Source organism: Lichenostomus cassidix, chromosome 11 (assembly GCF_008360975.1).
Source record: "Lichenostomus cassidix isolate B80296 chromosome 11, HeHo_3.0, whole genome shotgun sequence".
Lineage (NCBI taxonomy): Eukaryota > Metazoa > Chordata > Aves > Passeriformes > Meliphagidae > Lichenostomus > Lichenostomus cassidix.
Window position 1 is genome coordinate 11,763,356 of NC_139492.1, and position 27,176 is coordinate 11,790,531.

At 40.7% G+C, this 27,176-nt stretch overlaps 1 protein-coding gene and 1 long non-coding RNA gene across 7 annotated transcripts in view; both read left to right on the forward strand.

Moving 5' to 3' along the window:
- Window positions 1-4,566, forward strand: part of SALL1 (spalt like transcription factor 1) — a 17,246-nt gene extending 12,680 nt beyond the window's left edge. For all 6 annotated transcript variants that reach the window (XM_085071877.1, XM_085071876.1, XM_085071873.1 and 3 more), the window contains 2 exons: window positions 1-1,994; window positions 3,051-4,566. The exon at window positions 1-1,994 is cut by the window's left edge and continues 1,416 nt beyond it. In XM_085071877.1, coding sequence (XP_084928003.1) covers window positions 1-1,994; window positions 3,051-3,491 — 2,435 coding nt within the window. In that variant the 3' untranslated portion in view covers window positions 3,492-4,566. The remainder of the gene's footprint in view (window positions 1,995-3,050) is intronic.
- Window positions 4,567-8,700: 4,134 nt separating this feature from the next.
- LOC146432312 (uncharacterized) overlaps window positions 8,701-27,176 on the forward strand; it is a 118,175-nt gene continuing 99,699 nt past the window's right edge. Inside the window, exon 1 of the long non-coding RNA XR_014854547.1 lies at window positions 8,701-8,789. This is a non-coding gene — a long non-coding RNA (uncharacterized LOC146432312). The remainder of the gene's footprint in view (window positions 8,790-27,176) is intronic.

A 27,176-nucleotide genomic window follows, 5' to 3' on the forward strand; every position in this document is an offset into this window, starting at 1 on the left:
ACCCAGTGCCAGAGCATTTGGACAATATTCCTACAAGCACGGGTATTCCTTATGGGATGTCTATACCGCCGGAGAAACCTGTCACAAGCTGGCTGGACAGCAAGCCAGTCCTCTCCACCCTAACGACTTCCGTTGGCCTGCCACTCCCACCAACGATTCCAAGCTTGACCCCATTCATCAAAACTGAGGAGCCTCAGCCGATTCCCATTAGCCATCCTTCTGCTAGCCCTCCCTGCTCTGTCAAGAGTGACTCGGGAACAGCTGATCCCACATCAAAAATTTCCAATGGACTTTCTGATGAGGTAGAGGCTGGTGCGTTGCCTACCTCAAATGGCAAAACAGAAGAAAACCCTCAAAACACAAGCACCATCACCAACATGAGCAGCTCTGTGAGCTCCCCAGCAGCAGACTCGGGCTCCAGCGGTGTCGCCACTTTTACAAATCCGCTCATGCCTCTTATGTCAGAGCAATTTAAGGCAAAGTTTCCATTTGGAGGACTATTGGATTCAACGCCAGCATCTGAAACGTCAAAATTGCAGCAGCTTGTAGAAAACATTGACAAAAAGGCGACCGATCCTAACAAGTGCATCATTTGCCACCGAGTTCTCAGCTGCCAGAGTGCGCTAAAAATGCATTATCGCACACATACCGGAGAGAGGCCATTTAAATGTAAAATCTGTGGTCGTGCTTTCACTACTAAGGGCAACTTAAAGACTCACTACAGTGTCCACCGTGCCATGCCCCCACTGAGAGTGCAGCATTCATGCCCAATCTGCCAGAAAAAATTCACCAACGCCGTTGTGCTACAGCAGCATATCCGAATGCACATGGGAGGGCAGATCCCCAACACCCCGGTGACAGAAAACTATCCTGAGTCAATGGAATCAGATATGGGATCCTTTGATGATAAGAATTTTGATGATATAGACAACTTCTCAGATGAGAATATGGAAGACTGTCCTGACAGCAGCGTGCCAGATACACCTAAATCTGTGGATGCATCACAAGACAGCTTGTCTTCTTCCCCTTTGCCCCTGGAAATGTCAAGTATTGCTGCTTTGGAAAATCAGATGAAGATGATCAATGCCGGACTTGCTGAACAACTTCAGGCAAGCCTAAAGTCAGCTGAAAATGGGTCAGTGGAAGGGGACGTTTTGACTAATGATTCGTCATCTGTGGGTGGTGATATGGAAAGCCAAAGTGCTGGAAGCCCTGCTGTCTCAGAGTCTACCTCTTCCATGCAGGCCTTGTCCCCATCCAACAGCACTAATGATTACCACAAGTCACCAAGTATTGAAGAGAAACCATTAAGAGCTTTACCAAGTGAGTTTGCCAACGGTTTGTCTCCAACCCCTGCTAACAGTGGTGCTTTGGACTTGACATCTAGTAACACTGATAAAATGATTAAAGAAGAGTCCCTGAGTATGCTCTTTCCTTTCAGAGACAGAGGTAAATTTAAAAACACTGCATGTGACATTTGTGGCAAAACATTTGCTTGTCAGAGTGCCTTGGACATTCATTACAGAAGTCATACCAAAGAGAGACCATTTATTTGCACAGTTTGCAATCGTGGCTTTTCCACAAAGGGTAATTTGAAGCAGCATATGTTGACACATCAAATGCGAGATCTACCATCACAGCTTTTTGAGCCCAACTCCAGCATTGGCCCCAATCAGAACTCCTCGGTTATGCCTGTTAATACACTGTCATCCCTCATAAAGACTGAGGTGAACGGCTTTGTGCACGGCTCTCCTCAGGACAGCAAAGAAGCACCCTCTGGTCTAGTTGCTTCGGGGCCACTGTCCTCTGCTACGTCCCCTGTGCTGCTCCCTGCTCTCCCTAGAAGAACTCCGAAACAGCACTACTGCAACACGTGTGGGAAAACGTTTTCTTCTTCCAGTGCTCTGCAGATCCATGAAAGGACACACACTGGTGAGAAACCTTTTGCCTGCACTATATGTGGAAGAGCATTCACAACAAAAGGCAATCTGAAGGTACTTTTTCCTCTCGCTGTTCTTAGGTTTCATTTTCTCCTTGCTGGGGGTTTTTGATTTTTGACATTTATTAATGTTGCAAGCAGTGGTGCCTTTGAGTGTTTGTGGTGTGACAGAGTGTTTAGTCAGCTCTGGTAGACCTCGATGGCCTCTTGTTGAGTGCTCGTGTTGGCAGCTGGTCTGAGGCATGTGCTGTTTTGACTTAATTAAAATTCATCTACCAGCAAAGACTGCCTATGTAGAGTGTGAAACAGAACAGGCAAATGATGGTAAGGAGTATTAATTAACAGAGAAATGTGTTTTGTAACTCACACACCTCTTCAAGAAGTGAAAGGCTCTTGAATGTGCTGTTTTTCATAACGATCATGTAAGATGAGTGTTTAAAAAAACTATTAACATAATTCTGGAAATAATGGGCATTACTTTAATTGATTATATAACTAACATTTCCTACTGATATGTGTTTGAAAAAGCAAATATACTTAAGTTTTAGAACACCAGTTGAGCACTTTACTGTGTACATTTTTCTGTTGACAGAGTATTTCTCTAGAGGCTGCTGCCAGTAATGTGAGATGAATAATTACTTTCAGGCCATTCTGTCTATACACGAGGCTCTCTGATGAGCAATCAGTAAAGGATACTTTCTGCCTGTCTGAAAAGGACGTTTATAGGGTAAAGGGTGTCAAATACAATACTTACCATTGCAATGGAAGTGGACATAGCAATTCTAGCCCTGAAAGCAGCTATCTGCAATTGACAGAATAATGCAAAGTCATTATAAACTAAATACATGTAATAAAAAAAAAGAGTAAGAAGCAATGCATTGTTCAGCAGGAGAACAGGTTATTCTGGGTAATGGTGATGGGCTAACCTAGAAGTAGTTTATTGTTTCAGATGGGAAATGGAGTCCTGTATCCTCTACCTTCAATGACATTCATTATGTAACAAGACTGGACATGTTCATAGACTCCTGCCTTCTCTGTGATCAAAATAAGTTTGAAATCCCTGTCAACTTCTCTTTTTTGTTTGTTTGTTTCTTCCTTTCTTTCTTCCCAGGTTCACATGGGCACTCACATGTGGAACAGTACTCCTGCAAGACGAGGCAGACGACTTTCTGTAGATGGCCCCATGACATTTCTAGGAGGCAATCCTGTAAAGTTCCCAGAAATGTTTCAGAAGGATTTGGCTGCGCGGTCAGGGAATGGAGACCCATCCAGCTTCTGGAACCAGTATGCAGCTGCACTCTCCAATGGCTTGGCCATGAAGACCAACGAGATCTCCGTCATCCAGAACGGTGGCATCCCTCCGGCTCCGGGGGGCCTGGGCAACGGTGGCAGCTCTCCCATCAGTGGCTTGACAGGAAGCCTGGAGAAGCTCCAGAATTCAGAACCCAACGCACCTCTAGCTGGTCTGGAGAAAATGGCAAGCAATGAAAATGGAACTAACTTCCGTTTTACGCGTTTCGTGGAAGACAACAAAGAAATTGTAACAAATTAGAAAAAAACTCCATAAATAACATTCCTGCAAATAGTGCAACCTAGGGTTGCTTTTTTTTTTTCAAGCTGCAGGCTACAACATTACAAAGACTTTGTTTTGTACCATGTTCTACTTCTAGAGTCCTAAGAGAGCTTATTTATTAGTGATATAACCTTGCTTTGCAAACGAATGCAAGCATTAACTTTGGTCTCCCGTATTTTGAACTAATCAACTAGAGTGCTGTAAACTTGCTGTAACATTTATGGCAGTTGCAAGTCTGTTCTGCTAGGTGATCTTATTCTGGCATTAACTTATTTTCTATATCCAGTTTAACACGAACTCTGGTATTGATGCGATGCCTCAGTGATGCATTAGATCTCTAATAAAAATCTGTATATAAATATACACTTTGATCCTGCTGGAAACTTTATCAGCAAACACATTGTTTAATTTTTTCCAAACAGAATTAAGAAAAGGACTAAGAGAATATAGACTGAACAGTGTAGGTCCTTTACACAGCTCAGTTTTTGATTTTTATTATAAAATTAAAACTGCTTTAATTTTTGTAGGTTTAACATTTTCCGTTTTGAACTGTTATTTGTATTGTGCTTTTTACTTGAGTCGTCTTAAATGTTAATACATTTCTGTACAGTAATAAGCACGCGGATTATTAGAGAAGATACTGAAGTGTTGTTTTGGTAGTTGAAACTGAGACGTAACATTTTGCCTTGTAGGTATATTCATTATAGAAAATGTGCTGGACTTTCACAATGCTGCTAAGTATGGCATCTTGAACAACTTCCGTGGACAACTGTAGATGCTCTTGTATATACAATAAGACATCACTTTCATTAAAATGTACATACGTTCCTTACAAGACCAAGCCCTACTCCTTGACCAAGGGAACAAGTATAGTGTTTGTTTATTTTGTATTAGGCATTGGGGGGGACAGGGGGAACCTTGGACTGTTACATGCACTTTCTCGGAAAGTTGAAAGGAAAAGAGGTCCAGTTTCTTTAACATTTAATACTTACTAACAGCAGAGATACTGTAATTTTATTCGAGTAATCAAATACATTTTTGCAACAGATAAAAAGATTCGCTGTCTCTGTGTTTTTAAAGTGTACCTGTATTTAGTAATCACTTTGTATTATTTAGCCTTTCCCTTGGTTAACATGAACTGTCCAGGTTGTATGTGCGTGTTTATATCTGTAAGTATGGGTATACATATATGTATTGCATATTAATTGCTAGTATATTTTTCGTACCCCCTAATAGTGGGAAATTTCTCCTTAAATATTCAACTCCTCCTTCTCATAAAATTGTAGATATTTTGGCATTTTTAATTTGTTTATTAAAAAAAATGCTGCTAGCAAAGACCTTATTGAGCCTAGGTAAGTTTCCTTTGAAGGAAATAATAGATTATGTTCAAGGCTTGATTTGGTTCAAATGCTTTATATTTGATATTAATTTTATTTTATGAGATTGTATGTTTGTGGCATGCTTACGCTGCTATATCTGTGTTAAGATGTCCACTTGCAAGCCTCCATATACTATATAGGGTTTATAACTTGATTGTAAAAAAAAAACAAACCAAACAACACCTAATTGCTTTGACCTTGCACATGATTTGGCTTCCCTTAAACACCTGCAATGATCATTAACCTCAGTGAGAGTTTGTCAAACATAACTCAGCCCAATATTTTCTCCCAGTACAGTTTTATCTCTTTATGTTACTATCTATGAAAAATAAATCAGATTGGCTGCTATCAAATTATGCCTTCAAAAACACCAACAGGCACAGCCAATTTTGTGTCCATGTGGCACGTTTGTTTTTTTTTAACCATTTCCAAAATTCAAGTGTTTTGAGTTATGGGGTTTTTTCACGATCACTGTGGGGGGAGTTGCCCACCTTTTTAAACAGGAAGCGATCACTTAGTTCTTCCTTCCCCCATAGCTTGAGTTACAAATTGGGCATCAGAGAGGATTTACAGCTGAAGAGCTGGGGGGAGAAATACTTTTCTTGAGGATTTTTGCCCTTCTTATGATTATGAATCCTCCTTATTAACGCTGTAGTCTGGATACCTCTTGGACTTCATGTCTTTAGGACTTCTCCTGTTCGAATGTGATGATTCACCTGCTACATGATATGCATTTTTGTTAACATGTAAGTTGTGCGCTAGAGCCAGCTGGCTTGTCAATGTGAATATTTAAGAATTTTAAGTCACCTTTTGGTCTCAGAAAAAGGTAAATTAAAAGGATTTTGATGATTTTATCAATGAAATACTAACTAATTCTCCTTGTACACCGAGTTGAGATTTGTGCAACGGAAAAGTTGCCAGGGAAGGGTTAGCAGTCCCCAGCGCTCCGGGAGGGTTTCCTTTCCGCAGCTTGAGTTTCATTATTGCCTTTAACTTCAGCCCTCGGAGCCTCTTCCCACGGGGCAATGCAGTCTGTAGGTTCCGAGGGAAGCCGCGCCCGGGGCAGGCGAGCCCCGCGCTCGCCAACCTTCCCGGGAGCGCGGAGGCTCCTGCCGCTGGGTAACGTACGCGATCGGCAGTATGCGGGGGACAAAAAATAAAAAAAAAAAAAAAAAAAAAACGAAAGAAGAAAAGAAGCGGTTTTCTGTCTCCTACCTTGCGGCCTGCCCCCTGGCCGCTCCCGGAGCGGAGCGCACCCCGGCTGGCTGAGGGGCCGGAGGGGATGCGCTCCGCTCCCCAGCGCAGCCCGCCGCCCACACACCTGCGCTGCCCCAGCCCGCCCGAAGCGCTCCCCGAGGGCACGGTGGCTGCGGCGGGCGAGGCTCCCCGGGACACCTCCGGACCAGCAGCCCGGCAGGCCGGGGGTTCCCCTGGGGAGCCGGGGCGCTGCCCCGCCGTGCTGCCGCTTCGCTCCGTGCTGCCCTCGTACCGCCGGCGGAGGTGGGTGCTGGGCTGAGCGAGAATGCCTGGCCTGTGCCAGGCTGAGGGAGAATGCCCGGGCTGAGCCGTGGGTGAGCTGGGCTGAGGGATTGGTGCCCGGGCTGTGCTGTGCCGGGCTGAGGGATGGGTGCCATGGGCGCCCGGGCTGTGCCGCCCGCTGCACGGAGGGTGCCTGGCCGTTCTCCCCGCGCTGGGCAGGAGGTTGTCGTTCCCTTTCTCCTGCCAGCTCCGAGCGGGGCTGGGGCTAGAGTTAGGGCTGGGCCGGCCCGCTGCAGAGGCTGGGGACATGGTCCCTGTGCCCGCAGGGTGCGGGCCGGAGCTGCTCGGCGCTCCCCGCCCCGTCAGGCGGAGCGCCCGGCTGGCCTCCTGCGAGGGGAAGTGGGGGAGGCGGGGGGAAATAATGTGCTCTGGAAAGGCGGAATGTTAAATTTCCCGTTACTCGACACCAGACCGTGGGGACCGGGGGAAGTTACCTCTCCCCAGAGCTGTCCTGGCAAGCGCACAAAGGTGCCCGCGTCGCCTCGCAGCTGGGAGCCGCGCTACCTCGCTGCAATTACCCAGCGCAGCGTTTCCTATTCACAGACACTGAATTAATCCTTATTCAAGAATAGATTTTTTTCTTTACGGTTTTGTTTCCGCGGCCTCATTTTTCTATCAGCAACAAAGTTTTCTTTCCCCTCTCACCCTTTTTTTCTCCCCCTCTAGTCTCGTCCATCACAATTTTATCATCCGTTTAAATAAAGCACTGTGGGGTGGGTTGATTTACTTTTGCTTTCTCTTAAGCGCCAGCGATCGTTCAGCGCAATCATTTAACCATCCCGCGGAATATTTTTCACCCAGAAACAGACTCAGTGTTTCAGAAACAGAAATCACCCAGTGATTTATTTAAAAATTGGGCTAATGGCTTGCGAGACTTCCCCGCTTGGGAAGAGCCCGCGGCGGAGCGTCAGGACCGTGCTGGCCAGGGACACGGCGGAGCTGCCCCTCCCGCCGGGCACCGCTGCCAGCAGCCGGACCGGGAGCGCGGGGCTGGCCCGGGAGCGCGGGGCTGGCCAGGGAATGCGGGGCTGGCCAGGGAATGCGGGGCTGGCCAGGGAGCGCGGGGCTGGCCCGGGAATGCGGGGCTGGCCAGGGAGCGCGGGGCTGGCCCGGGAATGCGGCGCTTCCCCGAGGGCCGGAGCGGGGCGAGGAGGAGAGGATGAGGTGCTCGGCGGGCTCTCGCTCCACCGTCCCGGGGCACGCTGCGGAGATGCAGAGAGGCACACGGAGGGAAGGCTGCCAAGCGCTCGTCAAAAGGACCCGCAGTACCGGCGGAGTGGCGAGAGAGACAATCGGGGCCGCACATGGGATGGGCAGGAATGAGGTTTCCGTATTGGCCAGGCAGGGGTGAGAAGGGAGAGGAAGCAGCAAATTTCCCGGCTTGTTTCGTGTGCTGATGACGAGCAAATCCTGAACCCTTTTCTCAGGGAAAAGTCTATTGAATTTTGGTGTTTCTTCCTAGGCTGGCTGTGGTTTCAGATTTAGGGACAGATTACTAGCCCTCCCACTTGCAGCGGGCAATAAATGCCTCGGTTTATTCCTGCTTTGTGGAGAATATTTGATGACCATCAAAATGCAAGGGTTGCTGCTTGTTCTGGCCTTTTCTTTGGGGCATGCCTTCTGCTTTTGAGAATCCTGAAATCACAAGCTACCTGGTTGTGTGCAGGAGGCCAATTTTAGTTGGCAAAAGTTGTGACTTTGTAGCACGACAGGTTTTTTTTTGCTGTCTCCTTGCCAGTGTTCCATAGCTCTGCAGGTCTGTTTCCCTGTCAGTGTTCAGTAGTTTTCCAGGTTTGTTTCTGTTTGTTTGTTGGGGTTTTGTTTGTTTGTTTAACTGGGATTTTTTTCCCCAATCAAAATTGCATTTTTTCATTTGATTTCCTTCTCTCCAGAATATAAGCTGGCAGAAGTTAAAATAATGTTTTGCAAATAAGTAGGTACAGTTATTCACACAAGCTGGAAGCAATATGTCTGTTAAGTGCTGAGTTGAAATTGAATGACTTAAAGATTTCACTTACAACTCAGTCTCATATAAATGTATGTCTCTAGATAAAACCTTGAGGAGTAGGCTTGGAAATTTTAATCTTAATAGGAAAGAACAGGAACAATTGAAAAGTATGGAACTTCAGCTGAGAACAGAGTTACTGATAGCTGTGTTTATGATTTTCTGATTTGATATTCCAGGTTTTACATCCAGGTTGCACTAATACTGGAATGGTTACCCTGAGCAAGTCCCTGTGTTACTTCAGCAGTGGAAGCTGGTGAGTGCATGATGATTCCTTCCTGGGAAGATCTTGTTCCCGGGACATGGGATACTAGGATGCCCTGAACCACATATGGTGGCTAAAATATTTTACAGGTAATGAAGTGTAGGAACTAGAGTGATTAAAATGACATTTTGGGCTCAAATTATATTATTGTTTCATCCTACTACAACTTCCTTCAGTTTCCATTTTATCTTCTGTTTTAGTATAGATGTGTTTTTGAATCCACAAGCTAAATTTCTTAAGAGGCAAAATTTCTCAGTATATGGGAAGGGGAGCAGTAGAATGCAAGCAGAAGAGCAGGAAAGAGGAATTTTCTGTAGTGCTCAGGTCTCTCTAGCAGTGCAGGAGCTGGTGAGGAACATGCACGTGAGGGTTGCAGACATTCTCTGCAATGCTCTGTGTGTGAGTGAGGCAAACATCTCGTAGCACTCAGAGTATACAGAGAGCCTGTGAGAACACCGACTGCAGAGCTGCAAAGTAGCAGTGGTGCCATCTTTCTTTTTATAGCTGTTCTTTGGGTAACCCAAACTGCAAGCTCTTCTTAACTTTCAGAAGTTACTGTCACTGCTGGAAAGGACTTTAAAATCAGGTTAAATGGGCACCAGAAAGATGTCCTTGCCCATGTTATACTTGGTCACCTGTGTTAATAAGGAAGGTTCTCACTGGAAAGATCAGCCCTGAAACTTCTGGTGTCATTTCATTTCAAAAGTAAAAGTCTCTCCATGTTAGCAGACATTCACATCATCTGTACAGACAGCTCTCTTGACCAGCACAGTGCTGAAGTGCAAAGGTCTATTTTCATTTTTAAAGGTCTTAAAAATGCAGCATCACAATGTCAGGTGGGTGTAGCAGAAGCCCTGAAGCACCTGGCATCAGGTGGTGCAACATGAGAACTACTTAGAATTGAATATGGAAAGCAAAAATGGAGTGGTCTGACACACTTTAATGGATTCAACCCCACTCATCACTGCTTTCTGTCTTTTTCCTCATCTTTTTTATTAAAAATTATTCCAATATGAAGGCAGTGAGACTAATTGGATGAATGATGTTAAGAATTTTTTCAAAGCACCGCCTGTTTTGAAAATCAGCTTCTTCTAGCAGTGAATAATTCTAAATTGCTTTACTGTCATCAGGATTTTAAAATGCCACTTAATACATAGTGAAACTAACATTTATTTCATATGTACAATAACTAAGTGGATAATCATGTTCAGTACTAAATGTGCATTCATACAAGCCCCTATCTTTCTGCTGGTTAGAGGATCCAGAGAGTAGCAAATTATGTAGAGACAGACCAGATTTCAAAGGTTTTTGTGTTGGTTTACTTGTCTAGGCTGAATACTGAGTCTTCTCAGCAACTTGTGTCAGAGCTGCTGCTGAGAACAGGGCTGCCTGTGATGGTTAAATCACCAGTTAGCTCAGCTGTGGGGAACCCTAAACACCAGCACAGACCTCTGGTGCTGAAACACAGAAACCAACTTAACCCCTGCTTCAGTCAGCTGAACTGATTTTGGCTTCTAGCGCTGCAGAATGCCTGAGTGCTGCACAGACAGTTTCTGTAGTGCTGGATGTAGCTATTTAAGGTGTTACTTTCTCTCCCTTTCAGTCCAGATGTTTACTCCTGTCTACTGAGATTTCTCCCCATTCCACATTTGAATGGGTGGAATAGATCTCATAAGCACTCTTCATTCATATCACTGCACAGACTGGCTGATTACTTAGTTGGTGAATAAGACCTTCAGAGAGGAAAGAACCCAAAATGTACTGGGCAGGTTTGCAAAGCTTAAGGAGATCATTTTACAAAAGGAGGTTGAGCTTATGTATCTGTGAATCAGGCAGAAAAGAATTCATAAAGCTATGGCTTGTTTGAGCCAGAATTTCATGAGGTGTTACCTTCCAAACCTAGCCTCCTAAAGGGACAATTGCCTACAAAATAGGCTTAGGTCAAAATGCCACTGAAGTATGTCTAAATTTGCACTGAAGTGGATGAAGAACACTCCATAATTTGTCCTGTTGTGCCAGAGCACAGCAGCAACAGCGTAAAACACTGAGGCTATTCCTTCAGCAGTCTCCTGACTGACATCAGATAGGCACCTAGAGTCACTTTTCTTGCATGACCTATAAAAAATGTAGACTGGGCCCCTGTGTTCTCTCCAGGATCTTAAGAAGTTATTAAACCAATTCCTTCTTTTGAAAGCTGTATGCATTCCTGCTGGCATCCTCAATAAAGCTGGGACACAAACAAAAAAGCAAACAAACCGGTCACAGTAGCATTCAATGCACTTAAACTTGGAGGAAATGAAAATCAATATTTGTCAAATGGAGGGAAAAAGGTAAAATGGACTGAGGAAAAATGTCTGGCTTTCTTAAAAGCCATTAGTGAAAATGAAAAGTTAGCAACAATACTGGAATTTAATTCCTGCATCAGTGCTGTTTCAAAGCCTATGGTTTTGTTGTTTTCACTCTATCAAACTATGCACTAGCTAGATGCACACATATTCCTTTATTGTTAGCACTGTTGAATTAAATTTTTACATTTTAATTCAGAGTGATTTGGAACCTTGGAGGCTTGTGTAGGTGTTTTGCATGTGTTTAAAATGCAAGGAGATAATTTAGGAAGTGGAAGTTTCATCTCTGGTTCTGGGCACAGGTGACCTTGGCCAGTTGTGCTAATCTGCTGTTGTGTTTTGTAAAATGACACTAACTGCAGTTCCTTACCTTTAATTTTTGCTTATTTTGGGGTATTAAGATAGGAAACTGTTCTCACTGTTCTTTTTCCATGTATGTGTATCATCATGGCTACTCATTGGCAATATAAATGGTTAGAAAACAGTCAACTCACAGCTATTTTGTATTTCAGCATCTACTGGAACATCTGGAAGTGTTCTGCTGATACCTCAGTGCATTATTTGCCACTTATTAGATGAAGTTTAAAAGTTAATCCTGTATTATACACACCTACATTTTATTGTATTTGTATGACCAAATAATCAGATTTTGCAAAGCTCTCAAGAGATACTGTATTTTTGCTGAAGTATTGGATGTAGCCACAATCTTTTAAAATTTTCCATGTAAACAAGATATCCCTTTCCTGGGAACAGTACAAGGAAATAGTGATTGCATTGCTGCCTTGCAAACAGGTACCCAGAGTTGATTTCCAGTTCTGTGATATTTATTTTGCAATTTGGCCTAAATTTGAAGCTTATTCAATGGTTTATTTTGCTATTCCAGTTTATGTAAAGCTCAATTTAAACCATCCCAAAGAAACATGTTTTTTAGGAAGTGCTGCCCTGTCTAATAATCAAGCTGTTAAAATGTGTTGACACAAAGTCACTTAAAATCATGGCCCAAGTCCCATGACAGTGGACAGTTACCAGCTGACATCCTAGACAAACACACAGAGATCATCCTAATGCCTCCTGCCCTGTCTGGACAGCAGTTTCCCCCAAAAAAGTAATGATATAATTTTTTTCATTTTTATCAAAGGGAATAAATTAGTATGCTATGTGATTAGTCTTTATGTGTACGAATGTTGGGGACAATGTGCTGATGGATCCAGGATGTTGTCAGACACCAATAGCTGACATGGGATGTGAGCTGGGGGATGTATGCAGTACATTCTCAGCTCTTGGTAAATCCAGGGTCAAATCCAGGCTGCTGCATTTCCAAACAACATTTCTGGGGAGATTTGACCTTAAGCAAATGAAATTATTGTACAGCTAGTTAGTGTAGAAAGCTCTGAAGTAGCAGGGAGTCCTGTGATGATGTGATAGAGCTCACTTCAGGATTAGTGGTTGTCTCTTGTCTTCCACCCCCTCATTTCTTTCTTTCTCTCTCAGGGGTTAAGGCTCTGTGTAATATTGACAGTTACTGGAAAAGGTTCTAACAGCAGTAGAGCTGGTGAAAGACAAGACTATAAATAGAAAACAATAAAGTAAAAATAAATGTAAGATTAAGTATCAGTAGCTACCAGCTGTAACACCATTTCTCCTCCTCCTGTTAAGTAGTAAAATCAAAGCATAATTTGGAAAGGCTCCCTGCTGGAATTGGAGAAACTCGTTCATTCTGCATGCCAAAGGGAAGTTGAGATGTTCATTTACAGGATGGCATTTCCTCAGCTTCTGCAGAACTATCCCCCAGCTGGGAGCAGAAGCTCACGTGCTGTAGGAAGTGAGATTTTCCTGCTTGGGTACAAAACTAAGCTTTTGTTCTGTCATGGTGAGTGGACATCCAGTGCCACCATAACTGTCTAAAATGATGGGATGGAGATGCATCTATTAGGACAGATCTCCAGTACAGGAGGTTTTGAAATGACTGAGGTGTAGTGAAATGGCTCAGTCTGCCCTGTTGAGGTTCATAGTGCAAGAAGTGAGGTGCAGAAAAGGTTTTGGCTACAGCAGTGGCAACTATGAAAGTGTTTTGGATGAGCTTGTCCTAAATCTAGGACCTTGTTTCTCTTCAGCAAATCAGATGTACGGAAGTTTCAGGTTATGCTTTGTATTCTTCTCTTCCCAGAGCACAGGTTGGACTGTTTTATAGTATGAATTTCCTCTTTTGGTGGAAATAGTTAATCTAAGCACTCTGCACAAGTCTTAAAAACTGCTTTTAGTCCCCTCTGCCCTTCCTCAATTGATTTTTGATATATAGTTTTCTTCTTTATTTCACTTTGAAAGACTTATGTGGATATAGCCACACATGTTCCTTTTAAATGAACTAATTTCAGTATGGGAAGCTTTTGCTCTCTTCTGATTATATTACAAACAGAGTTTGGCAGATTTGAGGGTTGATTTCTGTGGAGGGTGAGAGTACAGTGCCTACCAGTAGCTGCTGAGTCTTTGGCCAGTCTCATTTAGTTACTATTCAATCTTTTGTTCCTTCTGTTCTTATTGTTTCTATGTATTTATAGTTAATTTTTCTTGAGAAAAATATCGATGTCGTTATTGCTTGTTAGCATCAAAATATTTTTAAGTACCAGATTTTCCTGAATTCCCTTGCAGACCAGTAAACCGAGATTAAAATAAATGAGAGAGTTCTAAATAATATTTCACAGGAGTTTGTTTCAGCAGAGGGAGTGTTGATTCCAGAAGAGTTTATGCTGAAGGTCTGGACAAGTCACGATAAATGACTTGAAAGAGAGAGTTAAACTATTTAATAGTGGTCAAATGCTGCTGCCAAATTTAGTCTTTATAAAATCAGAAATGTTACATCCTTCTGGTTCAGCAATAAACCTACAGTGACTCATCAGGGTGATGTTGTGGCTTTTTCCCTTGCTATTGTGGAGTGCAGTATTGATCAGACTGTGAAATAATACAACAGCTGAAGCTCAGGTAGCAAATATGCACTGGATTGATCTCCTTTTACTAAGCCTCCTGTATCCCAGCATTATTTATGGCAGAAGGATCAAGTCTGGAAAATAACTGATAAATACCACCTTGTAGCACCTGTTTAAGTGATGGGATAGAAAACACTCCCTAGTTTGTTAACTTTAAGTATTGGGAGCAGAAGCGATGTGCACATAATAATATTATGATTCATACAAACCACTTTTCAACCAACTCGATATATTTCATTACCTCCTTTTCAGCAGAAGTATTGATTTTTGTTTTGTGGTTTTATAACACAATTTCAAGGCTGTTGTAGTTTAATGAGCCGTGTTCTTATGATGTTTAAAAAGATTTGAAGCATTTGTTGAAATAAATATTATGGATTGCCCAGCTCTTGTCACCTCTTCTTTCTCTCTGCGCTTGGTATCAGCCCAGCATAAGAATGAACAGGGCAGGCAGCTCTGTGGCTTTTTGTGTTGGAGATCAAAGTGCTGCTGCAGAACAATAGCAGACCACACTTCTGCGTCCGTGACCACACACAGCAGCACCTGCAGAGCACTAAAATGTCATTGTTGCTTCTGCAGTTTGAGCACAGAGGAAGCACCACTGAGGTGGCAGATGATTCTAATAATACTTGATGCGTATTGATGGGGAAGGAGGACCATAACACAGAGAGCTTTTTATTATAAGCCTTGACTTGCCAAGCTGTGAACAACAGAGCACTGCACCTGTGGACTCGCTTCAAATCAACCGTTATGGAAAGTGACAGATTTTATTAACTTAAGGAAGAACTTTTCAACATGGGAAAGTTGTAGTTTATTTTGGAGGCATGAAGAAAAGAAGCAAATGATATATTACTTATTTCCCGCTGCTCATACTTTTCTAGTGTGTGTTGTGTGCTAAAATAGAATCACAGGGGCATTATTAGAAAGACTTCATCTTTTTCTCTATGTCTATTTAAGATAAAACAACATCTATGGGATTTTTATTTTTCACTTTCACCCATTGCTTCATGTTAGAGAGCAATGGAATTAACAACAGAATAAATCTATTGGTTGAAGAGATATATATGATAATTTTAAGGGTCATATAGCATAGCTGAGGCTGGGTAGAAAACAAACTTGGGTGGAAAAAAACCTCAAATTGTTGAAACAGAAGTAGTTTATGCTACACACACACCAAACAAAAAAAAAAAAACACCCAAACCACACCCCAACACCAACCACACCAACACAAACCAAAAAAAAAAAACAAAAACACCCCCACAAACCACACAACCCACCCAACACACAGGCAGTGTCTGTGCAGTCAGTTCCTCCCTGGTGCATCCATCTTTGGGAAGGTTCTGGGAAGGCAGGAGCTACACATGAGTGCTGCTGTGGTGTTGTCAAAGGCATGGAGCTCACATATATTTTTTTTCAATGCAGAGTTTATGTTCAACTTCAAACAGGTCAAGTTACCAGTTTTATTTACAGCAGCAATGTCAAGCAACTGCTGGAAGACTTCTTCTAGTATTTCTGTTCTGGGATTATGACAATATATCAGTCTGGGTTTTAGAAAGAAATACAACAGCATCAGTGTTTGTTTCTTCAGGTGGCCATCGTGTGCCCTGCAGTGTAACACAGATACTGCAAAAGTTGGAAAGATTATGTGGCTGGTGGTCTGATACCAGACTGATTCCCACCTAAACCATAAATTAACTAAGTACAGAATCTGACTTACCTAGAATTCTTCTCTTTCTTTTATTTATCATAATTTGTGGCCACATTTTGACTTTAATATAGTTGCAGTGATTTTGCCAGCCATAGACACAAGCCTCTGGTACCCATATGAATCCATATGCATCCAAAATTTTGTGTAGGTGCAGTTAATGTTCTGATGATGAAGTAATTCAGATTGCTTTAGAAACAGAACACACATAAAAAAGGAAGTCATTATGAGCATTTTATTATCTTCATATGGATATAATTTTTACCGTCAGTTTTGAAGGAATCAGAAGTTGTAATTCATGTAAAGTTAATGGCTAAGAGTTGACAAATCAAGCATAAAGTCAACTGGATCATGATTATTAGCTAAAAGCATAGTGCTTTCTGGCAATTATTTTTGTTCTAAAAATAAGCCCTGGACAAACCGAAAATCATTTTGCAGGAAACCTTTAAGTAAAGTGGTCCTGCAGAGTACTTGGTGGAATATTACACTTTTCATTTGCACAAACAGATGGTAAGCTTGGCCTTAGATTTAATCAGGGGTGACAGACAGGTAGTGCTGTTCTATATTTTGGATGGAAAATTCTTTTCAGAGAGATAAAGACTGTTGCATTCAATAGCCTATATACCAAGCAAGAGAAGCATTTGCCAGATATTCTTATTATCCTTACTGTTACTTTAACTTACTGTTAGAGTTAGCTCATACAAGAAAGCTGCGGATTTTTTTAGTAGACTGAAAAACCTTTATTTTGATTGATTTTTTTTTTTTTATCTTCCTCCTCCTTTTTGGCAATGCATATAGCAATCCAGAACACCAAGAAATGTGTCTGTGATTAAAATTGCAAGCAACTGCCTTAATAATCCAGGCTTCATGGATCTCTGGCCATATTCTTTTTAGCTAACATTTTAGATAGGATTTGGATATAATTTGTTTTTCTTTCCCTTCCCAAAACCTAATACCTGGTAACCTAAGCAAATACAATCTGTTTCAGAAGAGAGATTCAAGCAAGTGCAGCCACTGGTGTGTTTTAATATCACTGCAGAGATTATGTTACCTTCCTAGAAACAAAATCTTTTTTTCTCCCCTTCAAATGGAAGTCCCCTGATACCCTTGTCAGAGACCATTTGTTATGGAGAGTTTTGTGAAGCAATCAAAATTAATTCACAGTGATCTTTTCACCCAGAACCCCCAGCTTCAAATAATGGGCTTTCTCAACAGGTGCTCATTGTGGCAGTTTGACTCCAACTTGCCAGACTAAAGAGTTTATTCTTTAGCCATATTTAAGAATAAAATCCTGAGCTTGTAATTTACTAATCTTAAACAGCTGCCTAGGAGGGCACACCTGCTTAAAGGAAGTATTTCTTGTGTCTTTGGGATCTGAAACCTACGGATGTTTTCATATTTGCTGATTTTCATACTTAATAAAAATCTCATGTACAAGTCACTAGAAAACCTGTCCAACAGCAGTGCCACATAATATCACAGTCTTATTAGGAATCTAATGGTGCTGATTGCTCTTGCAGAGGAGCAAAATTCCCCCTGAAGACAAAACAAGTTACTTTGTTTTTGTTTTTTTTTTCTTTTCCCGTAGTTAGGATATGTAATAGGTTTCATTGTGAAGTAAAATAAAACAACTGTTTTAAAGGTAGCACTAGTAAGCTGCACTCATGGTGAGTGTTGAGAACTTTGACAAATGTTTGCTAATCTCTTGCAGGTACTGTTTAAATATGTTTCATATGAGCGGCAAAAGCAGAAGTCTACTTTTTTTATATATGTATATTGAATGTCCTAGTTGGGAAGGAAAAAAAAAAGTAGATAACTTGGTTCAGTGAAAGTAAAACAATGGATCTCTAGAAATACCTGAGCTGCTGCTGCTACCAATATATCATATTTTCATTTCTTTAACTGCACAGAGGCAGGTAATCAATGGAGTACTTTGCCAGTAGAAAGCTATTCCTGTGGAGGGTAAAGCCGTCCTGGTCCAAGCACATTTACAGTTTCATAATTGTAGCAGGAGATACTGTTGTCAAAGCTGTTGTGTTAAAAAGCAGCTTAACCTATAACCATGCCCAAAACACTGTACTAGTTGAACTTGTACAAAAGAATATTTTCAGCTGGCTTTACCATACTGGATGTCATTCAGGGTGAGAACTTCTGGGAACATCAGTTTTCAGAACACATGAAGTGTCTACAAGAGAGGAAAAAAGGGAATAATTAAATAAAAAGGGAAATTAAACTTAAGGATACCCAGGAAATGTTTGCCATGTAATAGCTATTATTAATAATTGATTGTGCTGCTGATACTGCTGCTGTAGGATGAAACTGGGGCCTTTGGCAGAGTCCCCATTTCAGAGAGAGAAGTCATTAAACTCCTCTATTGAGCATATCTGAGGTACCTGAAAGCTGGGGGCTTCACCAAACCAGTGACACTGCCCAAAACAAAGACACACGTGAGGCCTCCTTGGCTGCTGCACACACAGAGGCTTTGTGGAGCATTGCTTTAGCACAAGTGTTTGATGGAATGGTGCAGGAAAAACAGCTTGTAAGGAGAAAGGAAAAGCAGTAAAAAAACATCAGTCAGAACCACATGAACACCAGTAGGCTTCACTTGAGAAAAGTGTCAAAGCTTTTTAAGTTAAATGCCGAGAAAAGAAAGCTTAGAATTAAGAGAAAAGAAACCATCTCCAGCTGTCTAATTTCTCTTATGTTCAGGGAAACAGCATTTTGTTTGTGCCAAAGAAGGAGCTGACTTTATCATCAATTTCTCCTAATGGAAAGAGAGCTCCCTACACATTGGCTTGCTGCTCAAGACAAAAGGGGGTGATACTGCTTTTTATTTCAGTAGCAACATTTATTTAGGACTCAAAAAATCTATAAGTGTAGGTATTGGACAATCTTAGTTCCCCTAAAGTAGATACATATAATTTTATCTCCTTAGCAAAGTAAAGGACTTTGCTAGTGAGGGTTAGTTAAAAAGTTTGCCCAAAGTCAGCAGTGATTTGGTCACAGAAATAAGAAGGGAACTTAGGGCCCTGATTCCCCTCTTATTTGTACTGGTTTAAATCAGATGTAAGCAAGAGAAGATTCGTGTCTCCATGTCTGCAACACCTGATTCCTTGATATAATTATGGAAGTAATCAAGAGTCCTTTCTGGAGCTCAGTGAAATACAGAAGTCCTGATGGCATCCCTTGCTCTTGCTATGCTGTTTTGCATTGTAGGTCCTTAGTACATAAGGGCTTGTGTGAAATCTGGATTATAGAAATGTTTATACTGTACCACTAATGAGTTTAATTCATTTGGACTGTTAAGAGTTTTGACAAATGTTTGATCATCCCTTGCAGGCACTGTTGTACTATTTAAGTATGTCTTGTATGATCTACTCTTGCAGTATCAAAAGCCAGTGCATTCAGAGAAATATGTAAGTCATTAATCACCAGTATTTCCTAGTATCTTATGCTTATTTCAGCTTTATTAATGAGTTTTTGCAAGATTTTTTAATGTAGAAAGAGCTTGTTTAGGCTACCAAACTAAACTCCAAGGCATTTATAGTGTTTGTGTGAAGAAAATATTACTAACCTGTGAAACTCACAAAACAGCCCTATGGAATTAGATAAAGTGTTAGTACCAATGGAGAATCACCCATTTATACTTATGTTTTCAACCATACTTACCAGGATTTTCATACTCCTAACCACAAACATACCCAGTAGATTTTGGAAGCTTGGAAGTGGGTGAATAAAGTGGAATGCTGCATAAATGGTTATAGATAACTTATAGCAGCAGAGGAAACTACTCTGTAGCATCATATTCATGTAGGATAATGGTAATTTGAAACCAAGTAACCTTTGTATAATCTCTTATCTTCCCATTAAAAAAAAAATCATATTGCTGAAGGCTTAGAAATCAGCTAAAATGTAAACAAACAATGCAATGATTTCTTCCTGAAGCTGCTAGCAGTATGACTTACCAGCTGTTAGATGTATGTATTTGCTCCAATGGAATATTTAACTCCAATATACTGACTAGTTTATTGTTGTTGATGGTGTAACTGATTACTTTGTTGCAATTTGAGATGTGAATAACCTATCTGCTCTTACCGACTACTCTTACCCGCTCTGAGGCTTGGGGAATGAAGAAGCTGTCTGCTGTCAAACATTACTGATGTGAAAGTGAAGGATATAACTCTCTACTTACTGAATTAGCCACTTGTGCTTCTTTTTCTCTCTCCTCTTGCAAAAGTTATGCTGTCATCTGGCTTTGAAACAAAACATATTTCCTGCTGTTACCTTTTGAGCAGGTGTTTGCACCTGATCTATGGAAGGTCCTCCTAAGTGAAGTCTTTCCATGTTTTGAAGTGTTTGGTACAAGCAATGTCAAACTTATGGAAGACAATTACATGAATGTTTTAGAAATTAGGCTGAGGTCAAGAAAAAGGGAGTTTCTAGGGTGCTGGTTAAAAACCAGTTTATTTTCCTTTTCACTTTTCCATAAAATACAGCAATGTAGTCAAATAATATGTTTGTCAAATGTCTTATGAAAGTCTGATAGCAAAACAAGGCTCTTTGAGATGCCAGAGAAAGGAGGGAAAGAACAGTGTCTCTTGTGTGACTACATTACAATAGGACAGTCAATGACATTGTAATTCCTAGGAATCTTTCCTCCAAATGATGCAGAGAACAGCGATTAGAAAGAAATCAACAACTTGTTGTTGCTTAACAGGGCAGTTATGTTGCCTTCCTTCCTTTTAGTTAGGGCTGCTTACTCTTTTCTTTCAGTGTGTGAGATGTGTGGGCCTGGTTGGGATTATGGAGAAGAGCTCAGGTTCTGCAAAGGCAGATGGGCTGGTGCTGCACATTGCTCTCTGAGGGACATGGCAGGACTAAAACACAAAGAGTGTGTGAATTACATGATACATAATTTTAAAATATAAATGTCATGCTCTAATCAGTGCAGTGATCTTGGTTGTGACACAGAAGCCACTTTTATTGTCTCTTTGTAGAGACTGATTCATTCACTCAGGTTGTTGAAGGTCGTTTATTGCAAGACCACTATAAAATGGCAACTGTAGTTTCTGGGGTTTGTTTTTTTCCATATCTGTTTTTTAGGCTTCTGATTTAGCTGTTTTCCCCCTGGCTGAGGTAGAGTTGTCTTCCTGAGTGTCCAGTTTTCTGAAATACTCGTAACTCCTTTTCCTGCACAGGGAGAGATGCAGAAGGAGCAGGGCTGTCCTGTAATAACTCCACGAACCACTGGATGGTGTTTGAGGCAGTCGGAGCTCCTGGGTGAAGTCTCTCTGTCCCAAGTCAATGAATAGCTTGTTGTGCAACTGAGCAGAACCACGCCATTCTAGTGATCCAACACGAAACTTTCTGTTCTTCATGGTTTTTTAAGGCTGTTGAATTTAGAAATGTTCAGAAATAATAAATATGCTCAAATGTGATTGTTCCAGGATGATAAATGGAAGATTTCCCATATTGATGTTAATTCAACTTTACCATTATTGCCTAGAGCAACCTTTATTTCCATTCTTGTTTTTTAATTAAAATGGGTGGGTTACTCTGGACTGGATTTGCCTTGTTTTCTCCCACTGAGCAATACTTCACACTGTTGGTGGCCACTGAAACTTAAGTAGGGCCAGATTTACTGAGTTCTTGCACAGCACTACAGGAACAGATTTTGTTACTCTTTCCCGTATGTGATAGCATTCTATGCTTATTTTAAGCTAACAGTGTTCTGGGATTGGAAAAGTAAATTTAAATACTTATTCTGAAGATGGAAACCTTAGGATGAACACCTGGATCCATGTTTTGTACCCCAGCCTCCCTCTCTACATGAAACACACAATGTATCAATTGTCTAAATGAGTTTCTGCAGGACTGAGTTTTGAACTCTTCCAAGATTCACCTTTTACTATTAATTTGAACAGAGTAAAATATACGCCCTGGGTGTCAGCAGTGTCTGTGCACCAATGTATTGCCAAAGTGTTACAGAACAGGTCTGGTACTATGTTCTATGTCTCTCCACTAACAGCTAGCTGAAACTTTGAATTACAAAGTTTAAACTGCCTGTAAAAAAAAAAAAAGTCAAGTTCACTATTACCACTTAATTATTTCTTGAATGTTCTTTTGGTCTCATGTTCCTTTGTATTATCAATCTTCAGACTGATTTGGTTTTGGGAGTTGTTTTGAGGGGGGGCTGGTCATGGTGGTGGTAGGTTTTGGCAGTGGAAGTTGTATTTTGTAGTTTCTGTTTTGTTTCACCAGCAAAGCTGAAGTTAGAGGACCTGTGCTTTTTGCTTTCCTATTTAGTTGACCAATGTCTCTGGGGCAATGTATAGCCAGCAAAAGAAAGGCTCCAGAATAATAGCACCAGGTCAGTTGCTGCCAACCTGAATAACATCAAGGGCATGCACTTGTTTTCCTCTCTTGCCCTGCTGCACTATTGAACAAACTAGGGAAAAAAGTATGAGGAATTTTATTTGGCTCAGCATGCTAGGAGTTCTTTATGTGAGTATGCAAAGGAGCAGAAATGTTTGTGATGGCTCTTCCTCTTGAGCTCAAATAATTTTGTTTTTATCTTTAAAGACAAAAGAGGTGGAAATGTACACTCAGCAAGCAATGCTAAAGGAGTGAAGTTTGAAAGACTAATTGTGAAGTCTGATGCTATATAAGCTTTGATGAGCATGCTTTGACTTAGAATTGCAGTTTCAGTAGGCTTGATAAAAATGACAGAGAACCCAGTAGAAACAGACCTGTTGATTCTCCTGGGCTTTCTATCTCATCCAGAAAGTGTATCTCAAAACAATTATAAAAGTAGTGATTTACAGCACAAAGTCACCTTGAATCCTAAGCTGTTTCAAGTGCTTTCAACTTGCATTATTTTCCACCTGTGTCACTCTCCCTAACTATCTGTGTCACAAAGCATTATGCCAAAGACATCAGCTGTAATTCGTTTTCTTAAATATCTGGCTTTAAAATCTGTGTCAGGCAATTTGTATCATCTGTCAAACAACTGTCAGAAAGGGCCAAGAGGGAAACACCTGAGAAAAGCATAGTACTGAAAGATTTGTGTGTGCAAGTGTGGTGTCCTGTATGAACAGCTACTTCAGGAGATCCTGGAAAACTCAGAAATGGTGTTAAGCCTTTCTGCACTGAGCAGGTTGGAAATGTGACCTTGGATCAGATTCTGGGGCTGCTGACTGGTCTCTGGTGGCTTTGGACAGTTGACTGCTTCTTGCAAGGGCTTGATGGTGGCCTTAAAATGGTTCATAACACTTCCCATCAGCAGCTGCAGTGGTGCCCAGGCATCTTGGCCAAATTGAAATTATACTTTATCTATTAGAAGTTCTCCTAGTGTTTAACTTTATTGTTTGTAGACCAGTGCTCTTACTTTCTGAATAGAAGATTTAAACTGGTTTTCCTTTAGCTGTGTGTAGCTCTTTATTAAGTTGTAGAATGAGATAAGATTTTTTCCAAGCAGAATATACTTATTTTTTTTCAGTCTACAGGAGTCTTCTATAGACTGTAATGATTATTTTTCTTTGCCTCTTGCCCTGAATTTTTATGTGTCTTTTCTTCACGCTTGAACAGTAACCATGTTTCATTCGAGTATTGTATGTGTTTCACTGATACCAGTGTTATGTCCCTAGACATAAATCTGATTGTATGATAAAATCTGTAGTGGCACAGAGAGGTGCAGTCTCTCCAGGATTATGGCTTCAGTTTGGAAAATATAGGAGTTTAAATCTTTATGTAAAATATTTAGTTATCTGTTTGTTTAAAATATAGTCTATGCTTTTACTGTAATGATTTTCTGTAATGTGTAATTGTGCCTCATAATAAAGTCAGTCCTTATCAGTTCTGTTAATAGTTGCTAAAATGAGTGTGGCCATATTCAGTAGTGTAGGAAATCATCTTTCAAGGGTTTGTTTTAAAAATGATGGGCTAGTGTCATGGCATGAAAAGCTATGGAGGCATTAATTGTCTCTTCTGTTACTTTGCTAAACTAATCCATATAAAAAGAGCAGATTAAATTGTCTGACCCTCATATATTTAATGATTGCTGCTATTTGACTAAGAAACATTTCTCAGGAAGCTGCTTGTCACAGGCTATCAATATTCTTTTCATCCCGTGTTAGTTATCGGTGCACTTTGTTACTCTCCAAGATGGCCTGTCTCAAGTGGTTCTTCAGCTTGCACAGCAAGGAAATGAGATGCTAAATGGTTGCACAAACAATTTGATTACAGTGTTTAATTCCTACCCAATGGATTTCCAAGACCACTGATCCTTTTTCTTCTTTGGTTGTTATTATTATTACCCTTCTAAATGATATTCCTGCTGACAGAATTGTTTTATTCCTTTTTGTTAAATTACATTTTCACCTCAGCTTTCTTCAGGAAGTGCTGGACTTCTTTTATAATTTTCCTCTAGTGATTATCCATGTCAGGATATTAGTACATACATTTTAATGTGACTGTTGTTCACAGTTAACATTATGATTTTTGCTGTACATCTGGAAATACACAGAGAAGGATGAGTAGTTTGGATAATTCAGGCTTTTTCTCTGCCATTTATACCAGAAAGTTGGATTTCATGTAATACATGGATGTTGAGAACAAGACGATGATTTTGTAAAGGTGTCTGTCATGGGGTGGTTGTTGGCTGTCCTAGGTCCATGTTTAATTTTCCAGCAATCCAGATTCCTACCATATTACTCTGATTTACCTACTTTGAGTGCACACAGCAGCTCTGATTTGATTTAAGCTTTTGCCAGTGAGGAGGTTTGCAGGAGACATCTCCCTCCCAGGTAGGCTTTGCTGCAGTCTGGTGCTGCTGTCAGTGCATTCAGCATTCTGCCCACAGAGCCTTGTCATTTCTATTCTAGAACTATTTTAAAGCTATTTCTTAAAAATGTTTTGTCAAAGAAATAAATCAGGGGGAGTTACTTGCTGTAACAATCAACAGTGCTGTGTAAAGATGCCACAGCTGCATGTCGTGAAATACTGTCAGCTTTGCAGTGTGGTAAAAGCCCAGACCACTGACCAAGACTTGTTGATAACAGTGAAGTGCCTACATAGTGCTTTGAAAATGAGAATTTTGCCCTCTTTTTCTGGGAGTAAATTAGGTCAGAGTGTACCCAGAATTTACATTTCAATTAAAAATCACAATAATAACACATTGTGCTTATAGTGAATGACTCTTTCTCAGGGAAAGGTGATATCTCCTGTTACTTTGTTAAAGAAAAGACCTTCATTCCATCAGAGGTAAGAACTCTTCTTCCTTGTTTGTCCTCTTCAGTTAGTTTAAACCTGTGTTGGAGTAATTCACTGTAATCAGACCTCAGGCTTTCACTGTCTGGGTTAGATATGTTTGAGTTTGTATATTTTGGTCTCATGGGTTTTTTTGAAATATAAAGAAAACAAAACTTTTCTTTGTTTTCTTTAAAAGTTATCCACACCTGAAAAATCGATCCTCTTTCCTTAAAAGGAATTGTTCTTTCAGTGTGGGGGGAAATTGCTCAAAAATATACTATACAGAGCAGCTCATGCTGGCAGTCTCCTTTTTTTTCACCAAGGTTTGTAAATTCTTAATTATAAAGCTTTTATTTCTGGACCACCGAATTTTCTTTTTTGCATCAATTGCAAAAGAAGAATAATGTCCATTACAAATTTTATCAGTTTGATTTCTTATCTTGTGCACTTTATTTGCATGATAGTCACATTCACGATATAGAGTTTGTTTCTGAGTACAAGTGCAATAAATGTTTTTAACAAATTTTAAAAATAGCCACTGAGTATAAGGATTCAAATAGCAGCTATCCAGCACTGCAGGGAGTCTGTGAGACTGAAGAGTAATTTATAGAAATGTGATTTGATTATGTTGCCTGTTGTCTACTAAAATTGTGGTGCATTACAATCAAAGCTTTCATTCTGAACAAAAGAGATTCCATTGGATTTGTCTGTGTGCATGCGTAAAAACTATCCTGGAGACTTCAGGTAGACACCTAAAACTAAGCCAAAATTATCTGTTTTCACCATTTTAAGGAATGCTGAGTAATTTTGTGGCCTCAACTTGAACAAACAAAGTAGGCATTAATCATCTGACCTCTGAAACTTGTCTCAGCCTAAAAAACCTCAATCTGATTTTTTATTTTTCTCCTTGTGCAAAATAAAATCAACATCATGGAAAACTTTCAGAGCTCATCTGGAGAGTGGTACCTCTTTGGGAAACAGTGCCTTTTTTTCTACACATAAGTAATATTCCACAAAAGAAGAAGAAGAGCTTCACAGCATGTGTGTCTCCCACATGTTAACACTACTTAGCACAGCTTTTGCAGCAATCAGCTAGGAAGCTGAGTCTGTTGCTCCAAGATCATCTTGCCTGGATGTCACTGCTCTGTCTGAAAGGCGGTAGTAGCCAGGAGTGCTTCTTTTTGGGATGACATAATGGTGAGCTCATGCATGGTGTCAGCCTCTCTTACAGCATGCCTTTGATCCACTTCTCTGGTACCCTGCTTCCAGAGATTTTAGGCTTGACTCATGTTCTTCTTGTTTTTCTGAAGAAATTTGGATTGTTGTTGAATCATATGTTTTTGATGCAAATAAGATGAAACATTTGTGGGGTGTGCATTTTCAATACCCACAGATACTTGCTAAGTGCAAGATGAAAGAATAATGCATCCTTGACTATCTCTCTTTGATTATTCTTGGCATTTTTCAGGCATGCTTTCTGTTTTCATTAATATTAAAACTATTCCCTCCATTGCTTCTATTTTTGCCTACAGTGTATTTTATCTTTTTCTTATTGGTGTTGTCTAAAACTTTGTAAGTATGAGCATGCATAGAGTGATAAAAATACACGCAGCTTTGATGTGAGGTATTCTACTACCCATCCTCTAGTCTTCCAAATTCATGTCTTATCACTGTTCCATGACTCCTTGGGGTCAATTTGCAATCTTCCTTTATTTTAATGGGTTTTAGTATGTTCTCTGAATCCTCTTTGTGTGAAGAGCTGCTTTGTGCACATCTTTCCAAAACTAGAAAGCAGTTTCCTGTTTGCATGAGTACAAAACTCTTTCAACAGTTTATTGTTACATGCTTCTCTCTTCCTGCAGGAACTGCCTTGCAGTAGGTGTAAAACCTCAATGCAGGTTTCTCTGAATGTCTTTCGTCCCTTCTGAAGACCTTCACTTTGGTCATTCTCAGTCCTTGAACTGCTGGCATGCAGAACTTATGGACATTATGAAACCTATAACAGAATCTGTTAAAATGAATGAATGTTCCAGTGGGCAATGCACACGTGAGAGAAAATCCTCCAGCTCAGTGGAGGAGCACTGCTCAGTGTCTGCCTGGAATGCTAAGCTGTTAGTTCACACAGGTGAGCAGTTGTGAAAAGCCACAATTTAACAAAAAGGTAACCTGAGTAGGCACACAAAATGGTATGGAAGC